General features: G+C 41.4%; 1 protein-coding gene across 3 annotated transcripts in view; it reads left to right on the forward strand.

Moving 5' to 3' along the window:
* Positions 1–10182, forward strand: part of Ice2 (interactor of little elongation complex ELL subunit 2) — a 43921-nt gene extending 33739 nt beyond the window's left edge. For 2 of the 3 annotated variants that reach the window (XM_059268184.1, XM_059268185.1), the window contains 4 exons: positions 1035–1119; positions 2424–2474; positions 3863–4121; positions 8004–10182. In XM_059268184.1, coding sequence (XP_059124167.1) covers positions 1035–1119; positions 2424–2474; positions 3863–4121; positions 8004–8132 — 524 coding nt within the window. In that variant the 3' untranslated portion in view covers positions 8133–10182. Of the gene's footprint in view, positions 1–1034; positions 1120–2423; positions 2475–3862; positions 4122–8003 lie in introns of those variants that run through there. The other variant, XR_009380277.1, reaches the window with a different exon arrangement.
* Positions 10183–19601: the final 9419 nt, after the last annotated feature.

Genomic DNA, 19601 nt, shown 5'->3' on the forward strand with positions numbered 1-19601 from the left:
AGGTGGCTGTGGGGACAAATGGATATGTTGTCTTCGAGGGACAACATCTGATAAAAATGTTTCTAATTAACTTCTTTGAGCATAAAGCAAATAATATTAAAGTAGGCTAGATATGGAAATGAGATATTAAACTATGTGCAATTTTTGTAGTCCCAATGACTGATACCTACTTTCTAAGTAATTTGTTTTCACGGTAAAATATTGGGAGTTAAAAATATAAGTAAATGTAAACCATTATTTTCAGCACTGGTGGGTTTTACTCTTACACTGTGATGCAGTAACCTTCATGCAGTAGTAGTAGCATGGCCTTCCTATTGACCCATGTGTATTGATTTGCCTCAGCAGCTCCTCTGTCACTCGGTACATCACAGCACCTCAGTGCATGTCTCAGCCTATTTTGTTTTAAAATGTACACATTACTTTCTACCACAGAAATGTTAAAGAATATAATGTTTGAGATTTTGTGAATTATAGATTTATATCAGGCATGTAAGAAAATAAGACTTTGAATAGATTGCTTTACTCACGGAAACATTTATGATTGCTTTAATTAAAAATAATCTATATTTTTATAATCTAAGTTTTACAGTAATGTGTCTTTGAGATTTATTGAGCATGCCCAGTCCACAGATTTGATTTTAACTGCTTATTTACATGGTGAGCACATGCTTCCCTTTCCAGCATCATGGAGATGCAGCTCTAGTGGGAACCATGGGCACTAATGGCTGAGCAGTTTTTGCTCTTAAATTAAGATTTAGAGGCAATCATCCTATTTGGGGAGTGTGGACATATGTAAACTATTCTATATTCAGCAAATATTTAAAAATGAATACATACCATAATTTGTATTTTATATCATTGTAAATTCAGGTTTACTTGATAGCTAGTGAGATATATTTCTCCTTTTAAATACAAAGTCCTTTATAGTTGTTAAAAATGTGTAAAATCATCTTTATATAGAGAGACTAGTTAACTTTTTGGTTTGTTTTATTTAAAGAAACTTGAGTTTCTTTAAGTTCAATGTTTTCTTTTAGGGCATATTGATGCATTTACTTCAAAGCTTTTCATGCTAGAAGAAATCACCTCAGAAGAATTAAAAGAAAAACTTGCAGCACTCAAGTAAGGAAGTGCTTTGTGGTGGGCACTGGAAAGACTTCACTCCTGTAATGTGATCTCAGATTTTCCTTTACCTACAAATAATGATGATGTTTGATTATTTTCAAGATCAGTTCAATTTCAATTGAGGGGCCCCCAACCCAATTTACATTATTTGTCTCCATCTGCAAAGAAATGTACTGCTAATACTCGTCTTCCCACTTCAGGCAGAGGAGGCTAGAGCCAGAGAGTGTGTTGTGTTAAAGTGCAGGGAAGCAAACATTTTAGCCCTGTGTAGATGAGACAAGGATGAGACAGCCACAGACTTTCAGGCATCGGGATTATGTGACTGATTAGGTCCTCAGAACCCTGAGTGCCTTGTTGTGAGGGAAAATAGCTTGTGCAGAGTTTCTCATTTTATCACACAACTTGGCATGAGAGACTTGTGGTAGCATCGTGGCCATTTCATAGACAAAGAAGCTGGGACTGAGAGTGCTCACAGGCTGAGCTGGGAGCACAACCTTGATAGTTAATGTGCTAAAGTCACCACTGTTAGCTGCAAAGCTCCACTTGGCACAGCTCTGTGAGGGAACAATCGGACTTGAACTGTGCCTACACTAGTGTCCACTCTGTAAGAACTGCCTTATATGTGTGCATAGAAAAGTCATGATATTACTACCTAACCCTTTGCTTCACTTCTCTCAATGAAAGTCTTTTTTAAAGAGACATAATAATGGGAACAAGTTTCTATGTAAACGAGGCACCAAACACCTAGAGTAATACTTCTGCTTCCCTTTGGCAGTCTGTCCCTCTCTGTGCTGCTCTGCATTGCACATGCATGAAGTCGGCTTTCTCAGCAGCTGATTATAGCTGGTCTGTAGTTTCATACTGCGTGGGCAATTTTTTTTTTTTTTTTTTTTTTTTTTTTTTTTTTTTGGTTTTTCGAGACAGGGTTTCTCTGTGTAGCTTTGCGCCTTTTCCTGGAACTCACTTGGTAGCCCAGGCTGGCCTCGAACTCACAGAGATCCGCCTGGCTCTGCCTCCCGAGTGCTGGGATTAAAGGCGTGCGCCACCACCGCCCGGCTTGTGTGGGCATTTTTTAATTATATAATTATAACTGCTCTAACACAGAGCCAAATACATCATGAACATAAAAAGAAGAAATTTAAGTTTCTCTCCCCAACATAGTCTACTTGCTGGTCCTTGTTCTGCATTATTTGCCTGCTGCTGCCTTTGGCTGAGAGCAGTAGACCACACGTTTATTATTGAGGCTTTGCTTTCTAGGTTTGTTTCAGTTTAATTTCACATCATTTTCTTCTGTTTAATAGGATTTCAAGTTTATTTAACATTCTCCAACACATTCTAAAGAAATTGTGTAGGTAAGTACTTTGGGGTGTTTTACATAGATGTTTGTATTTGCTTTGGTGGAAGTTATTAGAAACTTTGTCAATATGCTAATAGAGATAGATGGAAAAACTAGAAGTGTACAAGCATTTTATCTGAGTTAAAATTCCAAAAAATATGAGTGAAAGATAACATGATAGTGTCTAGCTGTAATAAAATTGCAAATGTATTTTTCGTTCTTCTCTCTCCCTTTCTCTCTCTCTCTCTCTCTCTCTCTCTCTCTCCCCTCCCCCCCTCTCTCTCTCTCTCACACACACACACACACAGCCTTACTATAATTACCCAGTCTAACCTCAAACTGTCAATCTTCTAAGATACATGAGTTTCATTGACTAGAAACTCAATATTTGAAATGTTATTTATTCTTTCTACCAAATAGTCATTTGCCTCCTTATATGATTGAGAGAAGCCAGTAATTCATTCTCTGGATCTCCTTTGTCAACACCAGTTTCTTTCAGTTTTAAATGTAGCTTATTATGTTTGTAGACAGATCTATATAACTAAAGCTGATTATCTTCATTTTAATAATGTGGAAAAGAACTGTTCTCTTTGCCTCTTTGGCCTAGAGGCTGTGTATTCCCAAGAAAACACAGTCCACTGCCTATGTGACTTTTGTCCTTTACTGTGATACATCGAATTCCTTGAAGCTTTCCAATGAACAACAAAAAATATAGCAGATTGGCCGTCATCAATTATTGTGTTAATAGAAGATGTGATTGACGCTCTGACCTGTGTGCAACCAAAAGGCCAGGTCTGATTGAAGCCCTACTTTGCACAGAACTGTGGACAAATTGCCTAGTGTATCTCTCATGTTTATTTAAGCCCAATTTGGAGTTAAGCTCGAAACTGTGTGTGAACGATTTAGTATGAAGGTGGGTAGTGGGGCAGAAGAGCAGTTAACTATAAACACATAAGCCTGCTGCTGTTTCTACATGGTCCCTCACCTGTTTCAGACACTTTAGAGTCCTGGACATGTCACATTTATTTTTGTGTCTCTATTCTCTTCCTTAATTAGGAACTAAGTACAGTGTTAAATGGATGAAATACATGGTTGGAGTATATCATGGATTAGAGAGTTAGATGGATTGTTTTTCCATTAAATGACTGACTTTACAAATGGATAAAACAGTAAAAGAAAATGGTCACATATTTCTGAATTTTGGAATAAAAATGCTAGGATTGGTTGTCTGGACGCTATAAAGTAGTTTTAAGGCTTCTGAAATCTTTACTTACACTGGTCCTGAAATACTTTTAGAAGTGGCATTCTCTTCCTGTGGTAGCTCAGTTTTTCTCTGTGGGGTTAGAAGAACATGATGAGATTGGCACTATAAGCCAGTGAGTTGAATCTCCGTGTTGGATGCAGCTTGCAGGATGGGTCCTACTTGCTGTCTCACGCAGCAGAAGACTCTTCGCTCCTGATCTACAAGACCTCAGATGGAAAAGTTACTAGGACAGCATATAATTTGCATAAGGCGCATTGTGACCTTCCTGGTGTACCTTCCAGTCTCTCAGTTCCTTGGGTTCCGTTAGATCCCAGCTACCTGTTACCATATCACATCCATCATGGACGAATACCTTGTACTTTTCCGCCTAAATCACTGCGCCCTGCAGCACAACCAAAGGTAAGATCTTTTTTACAATTAATATCCTATTTGGTTATTGATTACTAATCTGTTTCTCTGACTCCCTTCAACAGATATCTGCATTTGCCCTGGTAACCATTCACCATCTAAAACCTGTGCCCTATTGTATGTAGGACTTCCTTGCTTATAAGTTTTGTAAGTCAGCTAAAGAAATCTGTGCTATCTTGCTGAAAGTGTACATGCATGAGGCATCCATGAAGTATACAGTGCCTTGGTTTCTGCCCAGTACACACTTGTATTTTCTTAGTTCTTATTTATGTATATCCTCTTCCATTCAACAATTGAGACAATTTCCAAAAAAGTCCATATAATAAAATTATTATATAAGTAAAAATTGTTAGTAATATGAAATATTTAAAAGCAAGTATTAGTAATTAGTGAGTGAAGTGGCTTATTAAAAATACAGTAAAATATTAAGAGCTAAGTTGAATTATGCTGAGTATTTTATAACTTAGGGTTTATTGAATTACTATTAATGTTATACTCATTATAAAACCCTTCTGGAAATGTCAGTTGAGGAGCATTTTTTCTTTGTTTTTTTTTGTTCCTAAAGACATGTTTCTCTGTGTAGCTTTGGCTGTCCTGGAACTTGCTTTGTACACCAGGCTGGCCTCGAACTCTCAGAGATCCACCTGCCTCTGTTTCCTGAGTGCTGGGATTAAAGGTGTGCATACCACACCTGGCTGAGCAGCATTTTTTAACCTGGAATTTGAAGCCACAGCTGCAGATGCTCTCTCTGCTGTCTCTGCCCTGCCACCCGTTCTTCAGGTCATGCCCTCAGCTGCAGTTTGAGCTTAGTTGTAGAAAGACTTCTGCTGTCTGCAAACGAACCTGAGTGTCCAGTGTATTTTCCTGCCGTGTTGCCCAACACCTTTAAGTCAAGTCACTGAGTTCTTTCCTCTCTGTGCGGTTCCCTGGGGGCACCTGTAGATGCATGTGTGTGTCTTGTGAACACTGTCTTTTTTCTTCCTTCTCTGTCACGCCCAAGTAGTCTGTAAATGTCCCCAAATCCTTTTCAGAAAATAGCTTTTTCTACAAGTGCCAAGGACTTTAATTATTGATGTTGATTTATTGTTCCCGTTGGCTAGGATTGTAATGCTGTTCAGTCCTTCACCCTGATATCACCATTTGAGAAAATTGTCCTATTTATTTGTCAGTCTTTTGGTGCTGGAGACTGAAGCCAGGCTTTGTGCATGATAAGCGGGCATTTCACTCTGAAACACCTTACCCTTTCCTAGTAGACTTCGATGAAAAAGTGTAAATGTGGCAAACTAGTTGAGAAAATGAAAAAATGGAGAAAGTTAGTAACTGTATTTATCTCCAGTTTTGGTGACTATTTTTAGTTTCTAAATACTCTTTAAGTAGTGATTTTTATAATCTAAGGAAATTTCTTAAGTAACTTAAAAATAATTGAAAATATTTTTGAAAATCTGTATTCTAAGAGGACAGTTTTAATTTAGAAACACTAATTATAGTCTGTCAACTATAACATATAATTCTGTATGGAGATGTCTCTACTTCCTTTTTGGTGAAAATGAATGGTTTAATACCTTGTCCCTGAACAACTTTAAGTTGAAGAAAACATATTTATGCAGGATTTTTAATACATTTTTTTATTTTACATACCAACCACAGTTTCCCCTCCCTTCTCTCTTCCAGTCCCCCCCCACCTCCTTTCTACCCCCCTCCCCCCATCCACTCCTCAGAAAGGATAAGGCCTCTCATGGGAGTCAAAAAAAGCATGGTATATCAAGTTGAGGCAAGACCAAGCTCCTCCACCCTTATATGCAGGGTGTTTTTAAAAGAATTGAGTGACACTGTTATACTTTATCGGTCAGACTAACTCCAAACATTGAATGCTTATGCCTTAGAAATACTTGGAAGATTTAACTTTTTCAGTAGAGTGGTCTAAATGTGCTGTAGTATAACAAGAAAATTCATTTGGACAAGGAGAAATTCTGTGTACTCAGGACTTGAACACATAAATATACATTCTAACAGTTCAGTCATGGGTATCACTGGACAGTGTCTGGTGCAGGAACAAATGCTCTGAGTTTATCTGGGACCAGCCTGTTGCATAGGCCAGCACTGGGGACATAGACATTTAGATAACTAATGTTGCCTTGATGTGTTTTGAAACTCAGCAAAACTCCTCCTGCCACAGCTAGTCTGTCATAGATGCATGTGTGTGTCCCCTGGATACTCTTTTCTTTTTTCCTTTCTTTGTTATGCCCAGTTAGTCAGTAAATGTCCCAAAGCCCTTTTAAGAAATAGCTTTTCCTGCAAATGCTGAGGAGTTTTAATTGTTGATTTTTGTTGTTGTTCACGTTGGATAGGATTGTGAATGCTGTGCAGTTCTCCACCCTGATGTCACCTCCCTGCCCTCCTAGCTAGGCCATGGAAATAGGACTTCAGTAATTCCAACCAAGCTCAGCACCTGTCGGGTTCTAGGCTTAGCAGATATGCAGAAAGATCAGAGCTTTCTGAAAACTGGGAAGTCAGAACCTGTAATGAAATAACTGTCTGCATCTCTGATGTAGCCTTGCCTTGGTGTGATCTTCCATCCCTAGTGCTCTTGAACCAAGTGCTCATCCCTGGACAGGGCCTGCAGCTCTGAACCCTGACTCCAGCACACTCCAGTAGACCTGCTTCACCTCCTACTGTACCAAGCATCTGCTACCCTTCACCACTATAGGTTCCATAATAGGCATTTACTGGACACTTACACAGTTTTCAAAATGTTTTCCTTTCTCAACACCCAATTAGTGAGTACCTTCAGGAAAAACACCAGCTGAGTGGGGAAGTGACAGGTGCCTGAGAATCAGCGCTTACTGTAAGGTCATTTAAGACATGAGCATCAGAGACCGACAGACCCTGGCTGACTAAAGTTCTGGTTTGCCGCCATTCTAGCCATGTAATTTACAAACCAACCCTAAAAGCTCTAGAAGAGAAAGTAAAGACACTAGATTCTGGTACATTCTTAGGGAACCATAGTGCTGGCACTTCATTTGTTGGGCTGGACTGAGAGAGTGCGTTTGAATCACCACCACCCCTTACCCTCCCATCTGCAGGACTGACTGCATGGGATGTACAGAAACACTGCCTTACTGAGGTGGCTAGGGGAACTGAAGGCAGATACAGGCCACTTTTTGGAAGTGGTTGCAGGCTGTACAACTTTGGTCTTGTGTGAGGTCTCTAAGTGGCCAGGAAGATGACAGCATTCCCAAAGTCTCTTTAGCCAGGGCTCTGATTAGCAGGCCTTTCCCCTTGCTCTAAGAGTCTGGGAGCTGGGTGCAAGTTGGAGCAGGTGTGAGGGGAGCTGGCATTCCTCTCAGCTGTGCCCATCTCCTCTTCCTCTCCCTTTCCATTTCTTCTTTCTCCTCTGGTCTCTCTCCCTTCTTTGCTTTCACATTTTTTATTTCTTCCTTTCTAGACTTTTTCTCTCTTCTCTTTCACCATCTGATCTTCTTGCCTTGTTCCATCTTACTCTCCGCCCTCCCTTTACATGTCCTCTCCCTGTCCTTGCTTTCCTCCTTCCTTCCTGCTCGCCACGGAATTGCACACTGTCTCAGAAGGTCTGGTCTTCCTCACTTTCTAATTCCCCCTTTCAGCATCTTGTAAATGTAACAGCAGTTTTCAACTGAGCCCTACTCCAGCTTCTGTCCTCATTGTTGCCAGAAGTTTAATGCTTTTAAAACTGGGTCAGATTCAATTCTGAAATAGCCACGTGGCTGGGACTTAAAAATTTACAAAAGATAGTTCCCAGATTGAGAAGAGTCTCTGTGTAAATGATGCAGTGTTGTTTGTGTGCAGGCATGTTGTGAATGTATTAAGTTGTTTGGCTCTTGATTTATCTCTTAGGTTGGTGGGACAAGAATGCCTCTTCGTAGCCACAGGAATCCAGTTTCCATGGAAACCAAAAGCAGTTGCCTGCCTGTTCAGCAAGTTGAAAATGAAGGAGTGGCTCAGAATAAAAGGAAAATAACGTAAGGACTGGACCATGGAAAATGAAGTTTCAGAAAAACCAGTTGTACCAGTGTTTAACATTCAACTTTGAGGGGAAACATGCCCTAAAAAGCAGCTAGCAAGAAGAGTGTTTCCCCTTGCTCTCCTGGAGTTCTTACAAAGTGCCTTGGAAAACCTACTGACTGTGGGAAGGGCAGTGCCAGCAGAAGTTAGTGTCCCTCCTCACTTCTGCATGGAGAAAGACAAATATTTTTATAGTACTCTTTTCTAAAGGTCACAGATAGGAAAACTACTTGCTGTTTTAGAAAGTGTCATGTGTTACGTTAGTAATTTGATTGTATTGCTAGTCTAATGAGACTGGCCCAAACGGTTAAATGTGGCCACTATAGAGACAGCTGTGTGCGTTCTTCATGGCCCATTTTTGTCAGTATCAACACTACTATTGATGTGTTTGAAAACCTGTTGAAATTCCATTGTGGGCACCAGAAGTGAAAACAAGGAAGATCTCTGTTTCTGAAAAGTGGCAAATGAATATTTTCCTGCTAGGCAACCACACATGTGTTTTATAAAACACTAGCATTCTGTGGTGTGACAGCTTTAGTGACAGTGCCTCTACAACTTTGCACAAATTCCAGCTGAGCGTGGTGAACCACTGCCAAAAGCCAAGACAACATGAGTATGCAGGCATTCCGGGAAAAAAGCTTGAGCATTCCATCAGGCATGGGTAAGGTGCCATTAAGCCTAGCATTTTCTTATTTATTTTTCTCATTTATCCTGATTCATTCAGAAAGCAGCATCAGCAGTGGGTTGGCCAGTTTGGATGTGAGAGGACAGACCTGTTCACTTTTTGTTACCTATTTTTTAATAAACACTAAAGGTATCAGAAATGTGTTTGCAATCTCAGAAATACAAGATTTGTAGTCCAAAGGCAATTTTCATGTTGTTTTGGGGCAGTGTGTGCATGTGTGTGTCTGTGTGTGTTCCATGGAAATTATACCCAAAAATCAGGGTCTAGAGAAAGGGCTGTTGCAGAGGACCAGATTTGATTCCCAATCACATGGCTGCCCACAACCATCTATAACTCCAGTTCCACAGGATCAAATGACCTATTCTGGCCTCCATGGGCACTTCATGTATGTGGTATACATACATATATTTTAATAAAACATTCGTGCTCATAAAATAAAATTCTCTTAATGAAAAAAATACTCAAATCCTCTAAAGTATTTTAAGCTGAAATTTTTATCTTCTACTATCAAGTTTTGTTTTGAATTGATTTTTCTGAGGAGTTGGTTGCCTAAATTATTAGTACATATTACTATATGGATTTTTTGTTTTGTTGTTTTGTTTTGAGACTGGCTGTCTTATAACACAGAAATCACCTACCTCTGCCTCCTGAGTACTGGGATTAAAGATGTGCGCCACCATGTCCAGCTACTGTATGGATTTTAATGTATCATTTCCTCAGCCTGCTACTCTTTTTTTAAAAGACTTAACTTTCCTCCATAAACTTTGTCACTTATGCACATATTCAGAAATATTTTAGTTTTGACTCATTTGGCATTCAGCCTGGGAATGTGGGGTAGGGGATCCCTTTGGAATTAGCTCTTTTCCAAAGCTAGACGGTGTTTGCTGCAGTCTGAATGTTGAAGACTGCCTTGGCTTCCTCTGTCTACAGTGATTATTTTTTAATTATCAAACCTGGGAACAGTTCTGATCACATAAGAGCTGGTTTTCTTCTGTACTTAACAAAGGCTCTTTTTAAACATATATTTGATGTTGTCTTTTGTTCTTGATTTTTAGCATAAAGAATTTGTAAGCAAGGTAGTGATATTGATAACTGTAGCAACGTTTTTGTTGTTGCTGTTGTTGTTTTTCTTTAATATAAGCTGGGGGTTACCTCAATATTAGAGTACTCACCTAGCATGCCTGTGACCAAAGGTTCTGTCTAGATGCATAGGAAGAAAAGGAGATATTAGGATATTATGAACCTAAACCTGGCTCATATATTCTTTTGTGTGAAAGTATAATTTATGTAAACGTCTTAGAAAACAAGTTCAAGAATTTGACTACAGCATTGTGTCATGAAATGTCACTAGGTCGCTATTGTCCTCTTGTCACATTCAGACCTCACAATATTGTTTACTTGACAGTAGACAACAAGTTCTGGGGGGCGGGGCAGAAGCATATTTGTTTACCATTAAATAACAATACCAGTAGATACGTGTTGTATTCAGGAATGAATAGGTATCGAGGACAGATGGCTACATGAGACCCTGTCTCAAATCAGATTTTTCTTTTCCTTGTAGGTGTACATTCTAGTAGAGGAATTTGTGTGGTGAGAGCCCTGATAAAAGGTCATCTTGAAAGCTATGTTGAGCTGGGGGTTTATAGCTCAGTGGTAGAGAGCTTGCCTAGGATACCTGAGACCCTGAGTTCCACCCCTGTCACTATAAAAAGAAAAAAGAAAAAAAGGCATAGCACATAACCAAGTCTTGATAATTAAGGAAGGAGTTTCTGAAATAAAACTTCAGCTGGTTATTTTTGTTTTTTTAATGGGTAGGAGTTAGAGAAGGAAGGTACAGAATATGAAAAGGTGAAAGGTGGCCAGAGCCCAGGCTGTGAACATGGAGATGACTGAGCAAATCATAGTTTAGACACTGGGATCCTATCCCACACAACTTGGAAACCTGTAGTGAAGTTTAACAAAAAATCAGGTATGTGTTCGAAAAAAGGCCTGTTGTCAGCACTATTCTACAGAATGCACTGGGAAAACGTTGAGTATTGTAAGGGAGGATCTGAAATTGGTAACAAGCCAGCACTGTCCATCGGGTACAGCTTACCTAGAAGCATTCGTAATGCTGGGAGAGTGCTGGTGTTCTGCACTGGAGAAAATTAAAGTGTGCTTAGAGAGGGAAGAAAGCACACTGTTGCTTTAGCCATTCTACTCCCTGGACTCTGGCTGTGGATGCTGTGGTGCTGAGTATTAGTTACCTATGTGACGTGCCTGAATGACAAAGACTGTCCAGGTGCAGCTCAGCACTCCGCCCCAAGCTCAAAGGTTCTTCTGTACTTGCAATCATGTTGTTGACTGGAGACATCCACTTCCTCCAAGCCAAGGTTCACATGCATGTATGTAGGTAGAAGGCCTTGGTTCTTCTGTTGTCGCAGTAGGCCATGGGCCCTTTTTGTCTGGACTGCTGTGTAGCACAGCCCAAATGTCCTCATGGCACAGCAACCTGCACACCCCAGCATTAGCAGCCTCAGAAAGGAGCAACAAGGAAGTGATGGTGTCTCAGAGGTCAAGCACTGACTTCTGCCATAGTCTCCTGGTTAGAAGTAAGTCACTAAGTCCACAGTCTTGAATGCCAGCTCTGTGAGGGGAGGAATACACAAAGACTATGTGAACCTATTTATTTAAATAATATTTATTAATTGAGAATTTCATAGTATGATTTGATCATATTCACTTCCCCACCCCCAACTCTTCCTAGATCCATCCACCTCCCTACCTCTTCAACTTTAGATTTTGTGCTTGTTTTTGGTTTATAAACCCATCAACTCCAGTGTGTGTTATCCAGATACTCTTGGTTATGGGGCCTACCCTGGAGCATGGTCAACCTACCAACTGACTCCCTCTCCCAGCACCTATCAGTTGTCAATAGCACAATAATAGTTTTAGGTGTAGGACTTCATTCCCACCTCCACTCAGCTATGCTGGGACTTGTCTGGCTTGAGCTTTTGTAGGTCTTATGCATACTGTCACAATCACTGTGATAGTTCGTATGTTCATCTGCCCAGTTGTATCCGGAAAGTGCCGCTTCCTCTTAGCTATTCACCATTATGACTCTTAACATCTTTCTGCCCCCTTTTCCATGAAGATTCTTGAGCCTTGTGGGGAACGGTGTGATATAGGCATGCCATTTAGGAATGAATAATCCCTATCCTCTTGTTCACAGCACAGGAGCTGTGGGTCTCCTGTTTATTGCCATCTGCTGCAAGAAGTAGATTCTCTGATGAGGGTGGAAAGATGCACAGATCTATGGCTATAGCACTAAGTCATTTTGAGTCTTTATATAATGCTACGTCCATTTAGCAGAATAATGGTAGATTCTTCCTCTAGGGGCAGTGATGTATCTAGCCGTATGTAGGTTCTTGACCCCATTAACAATGGCAGGTATGGGTTCTGTCTGATGGATTGGGACTTAAATCCAATCAGACAGTAGTTGGTTATTCCTATAGCATTTGGGCCACTATTGCACCAGTGGCCATATCTTGCCAGGATAATTATTATGGCAGCTTATAGGTATGGATCTATTTTTAAACCACCATACATGCCATGAACACATTTAAGGGTGTATAAGACTTAGTGTGTAGAAAGAAAAGGAATTACTATCTTACCTACTGTCTTAGGCTAAGGCAGGAGGATTTATGAATTTGAGGTCAACATGGGCTGCACGGCAGGACCCTGATTCAAAAGATGTCAGTTACTATCAGCACATTAAATCTGAGACAAAAATTACTTGTGTCTTTAACATTTGAGCTCAAGTTAGAAGCCACATCAATACAGATTTCAGAGTTGGTGATTGAAATTGGAGCAAAGGGCAAAATGGAGCAGCAGAAATGAATAAGAAAAAGAATAGCAGGGAAAACTGGACATTTTGGTTGCACTAGAAAATGCTTAGAGAATGGTGGGAGCATATCAGGACACAGGGCTAGCTGAAAGGTGTCCCAGGTCCAAGAAAATTTGAATATTAAATGACTGTAGTAGTCATCTGCAATCCTCTGGGTAAAATAATTCAAGAGTCACTGACCATCAATGAAAAAATAAACAGGAGGGTGCCATTCAGTTCTGCGGTATGCCAACCAGCACATGAAATGATGGAGTTAGAAAAATCATCCATTTGTAATTGCTAGAGTAATTTAGCAGTCAACAGATATTAAAGTCAGTGAGAGTTTGGTGATAAATAGGAACAATTACATAGGCTTATTTAAAGAATCACCCTGAAAATTGTTTATTATTTGGTGAATATAGTGTGTTTATCAATTTACTTAGAGTTGAAGAAACTGTCCTAAGACAGAATGTTGTCACTAGTATCTTTACAGGAACACAGCAGTTTTGTTTCCTACTTTGCACCAGGAGAAAGTAGTGTCAGTAATGTGGCATCTTCCTAACATAAAGGTGTCCATCATGAAGAAACACCCAGAGAACCCAAACCAGAGACAGTCTATAAAACAAGTGGTTTGGGGATTTTCAGGAATCCCATCATCCCTGTGAAAGACAGAGGAAGGCTATTGTCTTAGGGTTTCAATTGCTATGAAGAGACACTGTGACCATGGCAACTCTTATAAAGGATAACATGTAATTGAGGTTTAGTTCATTATCGTGGTGGGGAGCATGGTGGCGTGCAGGCAGACATGGTGCTGGAGAAGGAGCTGCTGCATGTTGATATAAAGGCAACAGGAAGCAGACTGAGTATCACACTGAACAAAGCTTGAAGGAAGGAGACCTCAAAGCCCACCCCCACAGTGACACTCTTCCTCCAGCAAAGCCACACCTCCTAATAGTGCAACTCCTTTTGGGGGCCATTTTCTTTCAAACCACCATAGCTGTCAAGCTGTTTGTGCTTGTGGACACTAGCTAAGTGTGACTCATGACCATGGTTTGGACTTGGTTCCCGCTCTAATGGAGGGTATCATCAAAACAACATAACTTGGAGCATGTAGTAGTGAGTAATGGTAGATGAAGGCTAATCTCGTTTTACCATTGTGATGTCAGAAAGTGCCCCATACTTGGGAAGTAAATGCCTACGTGTATATTGATATGAGGCAAGATGTCTGTAACTTATTTACAAATTGGAAGATTCAGGTATGGAAATGGTAGCAGGGAGGGTTGATGTCAGGTACACAAGAACAGTGTGTATGCTTATATGTATTCCTGCAGTGTTTGTATGAATTTAGGGCTAGTGCAGAATAGATCTTTTTGAAAGGTACTGTTTACATTGTAGGGAGTTCAGGGAAAATGAACTAGGGAATGTTATTAGACTCTCAGCCATCCACAGATTTCTTAATGTGAAACAGCAGCAGCACAGCGAGCTGAGAGCTGAGTGGCGAGGAAGAAGAGCATGAGAGTAGAGAGGTACTGAGCAGTGTGTGGAGGGGTGGATCTGAAACCAGAAGAAGAACCAAGGGGGAGGGATTTGGGTTTTAGAATAGTGTGGACTTGTATTTTCAGGTTTCGAGACATCTGCCTGCAAGATGATAGAGTAAGCACACTAAGGAATTTAGCAGTCGGCAGAAAGTTCTGGCGAAGACTATTTGGGAGCCCCTGAAAAGGACTACAAGACAGTTGAAGAAGGTCAAGATACTACTTACCAAGGTTCCATTTGGAAAGAGTCCCCATATACCCTCTTTCCCCTCACCTGTCCCCATATATCCATCTGTTCTCCCCAGTCCTGTGGCTGCCATGACACTCGGTGGAATTGACCCCACCTACTATATTGTGTATATGTGTTATGTTATCTTCATCCGTTCCTCTGTTGGTGGACATTAAGCTGGTTCCATATCATTATTCCCACCTTTTCAACTCTATAGGCAGCTGGGCACTGAGAAAGAAACTAAAGGTCCAGAGACTAAAGAGATGGCTCAGTAAACCTGTACTGTTCTTGCAGAGGACCTGAGTTAGGTTCCCAGCACCCATATCAAGCAGCTCAAAACTACCTCTAATTCCAGCTCTGAGAGACCTGACACTCTTTCTGATCACCACAGGTACCTGCACTTATGAGCACAAACCCAGACAAAGACATACACTCAAAGTCTTAGCAAGACTAGAGATCCATGTTCAGACACATTTTCACAATACTAATTCAATTTATGTTAGCTTCATTCAAGAGCAACAGAAGGCTAGGTGTGGTGGAGCATGTCATCCACAATCCCAGCAGCCCTTGGGAGGCTGAGGCACAAGGAACACGGATTCAGAATCAGTCTGGGCTACACCGCGGGACCCTGTCTCCAAAACAGGAGAAGGAACAGAAGTGAAGATTCCAGTTAGATTCAACAATTGCGAGATAACGTATGTTGAACCTTGTTCTACACATTCTTCCCAGCTGCAAAGCTTGTCTGCACTTGAATACATGGCCTCTGTGTCTCCCTGCAATACCACCACCAAGGGCCAAAAGCTCATCTACAGTCCCTGGCCTGCTGAGAACACACCTGTTCTTCCATTGGCTTTCAGATCCTCACCACTGGCACACAGTGTTCTCAGGGCCAGTGAATGTGTTTGCAAACCAGTCTTTCCACAGACTCCCGTCCAACCTAAACTGCACAAACAGGCTTTAAACTGTAACCCCCTTTTTTTTTTTTCATCCCACCTATTAGCTAGGACTCCAATAAATAAAGACAATATTGTGTCCAGCACCAGTTTTACTGACTCTGTAATTCTCAATGAGGCAATATTCACCTTTGTCTCTGAGGGTTTCAGCAGAAGGTGAGAAAGGGCTGATGAACGGGTACTGAGCATTAGTTGGAAAGGAGAAGTGAGCCCTGGTGTGCTGCTGCCCCACACAGTCGCAACAGGCAAAGATAATGGACTGTATATTCCAACAAATTCAAAAAGGGTGTTTGAAACAGTTTAACTTCAAAGAAATGTTAAATGCTTAAGGAGTCAGATATGTTCACCCAATCTGAACATTACACAATGTGTACATGATTCAGAACATGAGATGATACTCCATAATTACAGACAAATTTAATGTCAATTAAAACTAATCATTTGGGAGGCACTAAATGCATCTTCAATAATAGAGGCTAGAAAGTAAATAGATTCAGTTAAATGATGGCTTTAAGATCTGTTTGTTTTATTGGGTGAGAGAGTTAATACTCCTGTACAACTAAGAAATAAAATGTATTTAAACTAGAGAGAAGGCTCCATGGTTAAGAGCTCTGGCTGCTCTTTCTTCCAGAGACCCAGGTTCAATTTCCAGCTCTAACATGGCAGCTCACAACTGTCTTTAGCTCCAGTTCCAGGATGTGGACCCCCTCTTCTGCCTTTCAAAGGCACTGCATGTTGCATGTATGTAGTACACAGCCATGCAGGCAAAACAACCATATGCATAAAAATAAATCCTTTTTTTAATATAGTGTATTCTACATCTAGTTTGTGTATTGTGGAATTAGTGTCATTTTTTAACTATGTAGTCTAGGGCCTGACAATACTGCAAACACATTACTATAATATAAAAATAACAACAGAATGCATTTTGCAAGTATGTCTGCCCTTTGCCCCACCAGAAGTGGTGAGAATTCTAACTCCCCCGTGCCTCTGCAGGCAGCTGACAGTCTCTTCTGTCCCGCTCCAATCTTCAACCTCATACAGTTGCACAATGAGTTACGGCTTCAGAGTACAGAAAGAGTGCTGAAGGAAGTTGTGAAACGGCAGAGCATTAGACTTGACCATCTCCGCATCCCAGGGTGTGTGGGGAGGCTAATAGAGTGGTCGGTCAGTTCCTAATTCAGTTTGGCTCTTTTTAATGCTACACCCTAGTGCCTGGAAACTTTTACTCATGAGGAGCCAGGACTGTGTAACTTAGTAAGTGCCTCGGGCCAAAATGTCATATTCTGTACCCAGGGGAGTGCTGAGTTTGCTGACAGCCAAGCCCTTCTGCCTCCCAGCAGCCAGTGCTACAGCTAATTCACATCCAGCAGGCTAAGGCTGTCAGCTACAACTTTGAGGGGAAAAGAAATGTGAGAGGATGAGCTTTGAGGCAGACAGCTGAGAGAGTGAGAGACAGAGACAGAGATAGAGACTGAGAGTATAGAAGCCAGAGTCAACCTTGGGTATCTTTTTCAGTCTGTCTCCATCTTATTTTTGAGACGGGGTCTCTCGCTGAGTCTGGAGCTCTCTGGATCAGCTAGGCTAACAAGATCCAGAGATCTGTCTGTCCTCCTTCCTCTAGTGCTAGGATTACAAATTCACCACCATGCCCAGCTTTTTTTGCATGGGTTCTGGGGATTACACAGCATTCATTTCACCAGCTGAGCTCTCCCCACGCCCCGAGGGCTGGTGACTGTTGGATGAGGGAGTGGTGGGGACAGCGGATGGGAATAGCACTGAGGATGACCCTTACCAGTGGATGTGATCCATCCCTTCTTTCTTCACGCTTGGGTCTTTTTATCCCTAAAGTCTTCATGGTAATGCCTTTCCAGCATATTCTATAGGCTACAGTAGCCACTTAATAGTAAATAATGGATGGGCAAGTTACTTTTAGACAAGTCACTGTGTAAATGTGAAATGTCAGATTGAATCAGTGAAGGGTACTACCATAGGGGCTAAACTTTGAAAGGAGTTTTGGAAAAGCTGGGAAATTAAGCACAACAGACACAGCAGAGGGATAGCTAGACGTGAGCTGTTGGAATGGTGAAGTGGGGTGAAGGCCTCACCTACAGGGGAGGAGAGAGGAGCCAGCCTACAGGATGTGCTGGGGGAACTTGTGTAAGAAATACTGTGGGGCACTCTAAGGCTTGGGGGTTAACTAAAAGCTTTTCATGGGAGGTGGGAGTAGGGTAGGCAACATGGCTGACTTTCTCCAAGGAGCTTCATTGTACAAGAGATAGGGAACAGGATGGGAGTGAAGGAAGTCTGAGGGCAACATTGGGAGGCTGCTTTTTGATGTAAATCAAGGTGACCACTCTTTGCTGGCTAGCCAGCCACATTGTGTCTTTAGTGCCAACCAAACCTGTCATATTTGTGGGGATGCAGCCATGCCCTGGCTTTGAGGTTCAGTAGCAAATATGCTAGAGAGAGATGGGTAAATCAAAGGGTGGTGAGTCCCACAGCCTTCCCATGAGCACGTCAGATGCCTGTGCTTACTTGACAGAATAGAGCTAAATAAAGTAGGGGTTCCTTTCCATACTTTCTCTATAGAGAATTAAGCTCCAGATGCATCATTTGAAGAGACTCAGGCTCTAGAAAAAGACGGATGACTTCCTAGGGAAGTCACTAAAGAAATAGTATCTTGAGTTGGAGAGATGGCTCAGCAGTTAAGAACACGTGTTGCTCTTGAAGAGGACCCAAGTTCGATTCCCAGCACCATACGGTGGCTCACAACCACCTGTAATCCCAATTCCAGAGGATCCAACAGACATGCATGTGGTATACATACATAAATGTAGGGAAAACATACACACAAAGTAACAATAAATAAATCTTAAAAAAAAATAACAACTGAGATTTAAGGATGTATCTCAGCTGGTAGAGCACCAACCTAGCATGTATGATGCCCCTGGTTTGACTGGGCATGGTGGCACGTGCCTATAACCCCAGCACCGAGGAAGTTGAAGCAGGAGAACCAGAAGTTCCAGGTCATCCTTGGCTATGTATACAGCTCCTAGCCAGCCTGGGTATTTGACCAATCTTCCTGCCTCTACTAGCACCGTTACACCTACTGCACCTCCTGTGACTAGGTATGCACCCCGATTCACACCTTGGAGTGTTGATTTTTTTTTTTCTTTTCTTTGGTTTTTCGAGACAGGGTTTCTCTGTGTCGTTTTGGTGCCTGTCCTGGATCTTGTTCTGTAGACCAGGCTGGCCTCGAACTCACAGAGATCCGCCTGGCTCTGCCTCCCAAGTGCTGGGATTAAAGGCATGTGCCACCACTGCCCAGCTGGAGTGTTGATTTTTAAGAGTCTTTTGTTGCTGTGTCAGTTCATTGTCCATAAATATGTCACCATTGAAGATCCCACTTCAGCCCCTACGTTTTTACTACTTTATCCTTCCCTCTAAACCGGTAATTTTTTAAGCAGTATTGCTTGTATTTTAAATTAGTATAAATGCTTGATCAGGCCCATAGATCTCTACTTTGAACCTCATATCAAAATGATTAAATGTCCTTATCACAAGAAAAGCAATCCTGCTGCATTCATAAATTAGCATCTTCAACTACAGGCCTGACTGTGGCCTTATATACCTTTAACCCCAACCAGGCAGTTTTCTATCCTCCTGCTAACCTTTGCCCTCTTAGTCACCAGCCTTGGCTGGGAATGACCGTTAGCTTTTCCTCAAAACTCCACTCCAATGACCAGGATTTGCTTTTGATAGAAATTCTTAAGCCGAGGAAGATAGTCTCACAATGGAGTGATTAATCATATCCCGAGTGACCAATGTTGCCACCAGCCTTTATTCAGGATGGGCTGTGTAAAAATAAACAGTCACACCTCTACCCGGCCACTTCCTGCCTGTCCAGAATGCATGGGTGTGTGCTCTATTTCCTCTTTTACTTATGTTGTGCAATAACTTCAAAGAATTCTTAGTAACTGAAGTGTTGGCCTGAAGGAGTGGCTTACTTCTCTCTAATGGTTAACTGTCCCTCACAGGGCTAATCTTTTCCTCCTGTGGTCTTGGAGTGCTTGTGTTTCTTTTCTGATACATTTGCCAACCAACCTGTAATTTTTTGCTTCCATGAGACCTTGTGGAGGAGGCATTTCCTGTTGCCCGTC

Source organism: Peromyscus eremicus, chromosome 7, assembly GCF_949786415.1.
Source record: "Peromyscus eremicus chromosome 7, PerEre_H2_v1, whole genome shotgun sequence".
Taxonomy (NCBI): Eukaryota; Metazoa; Chordata; class Mammalia; order Rodentia; family Cricetidae; genus Peromyscus; species Peromyscus eremicus.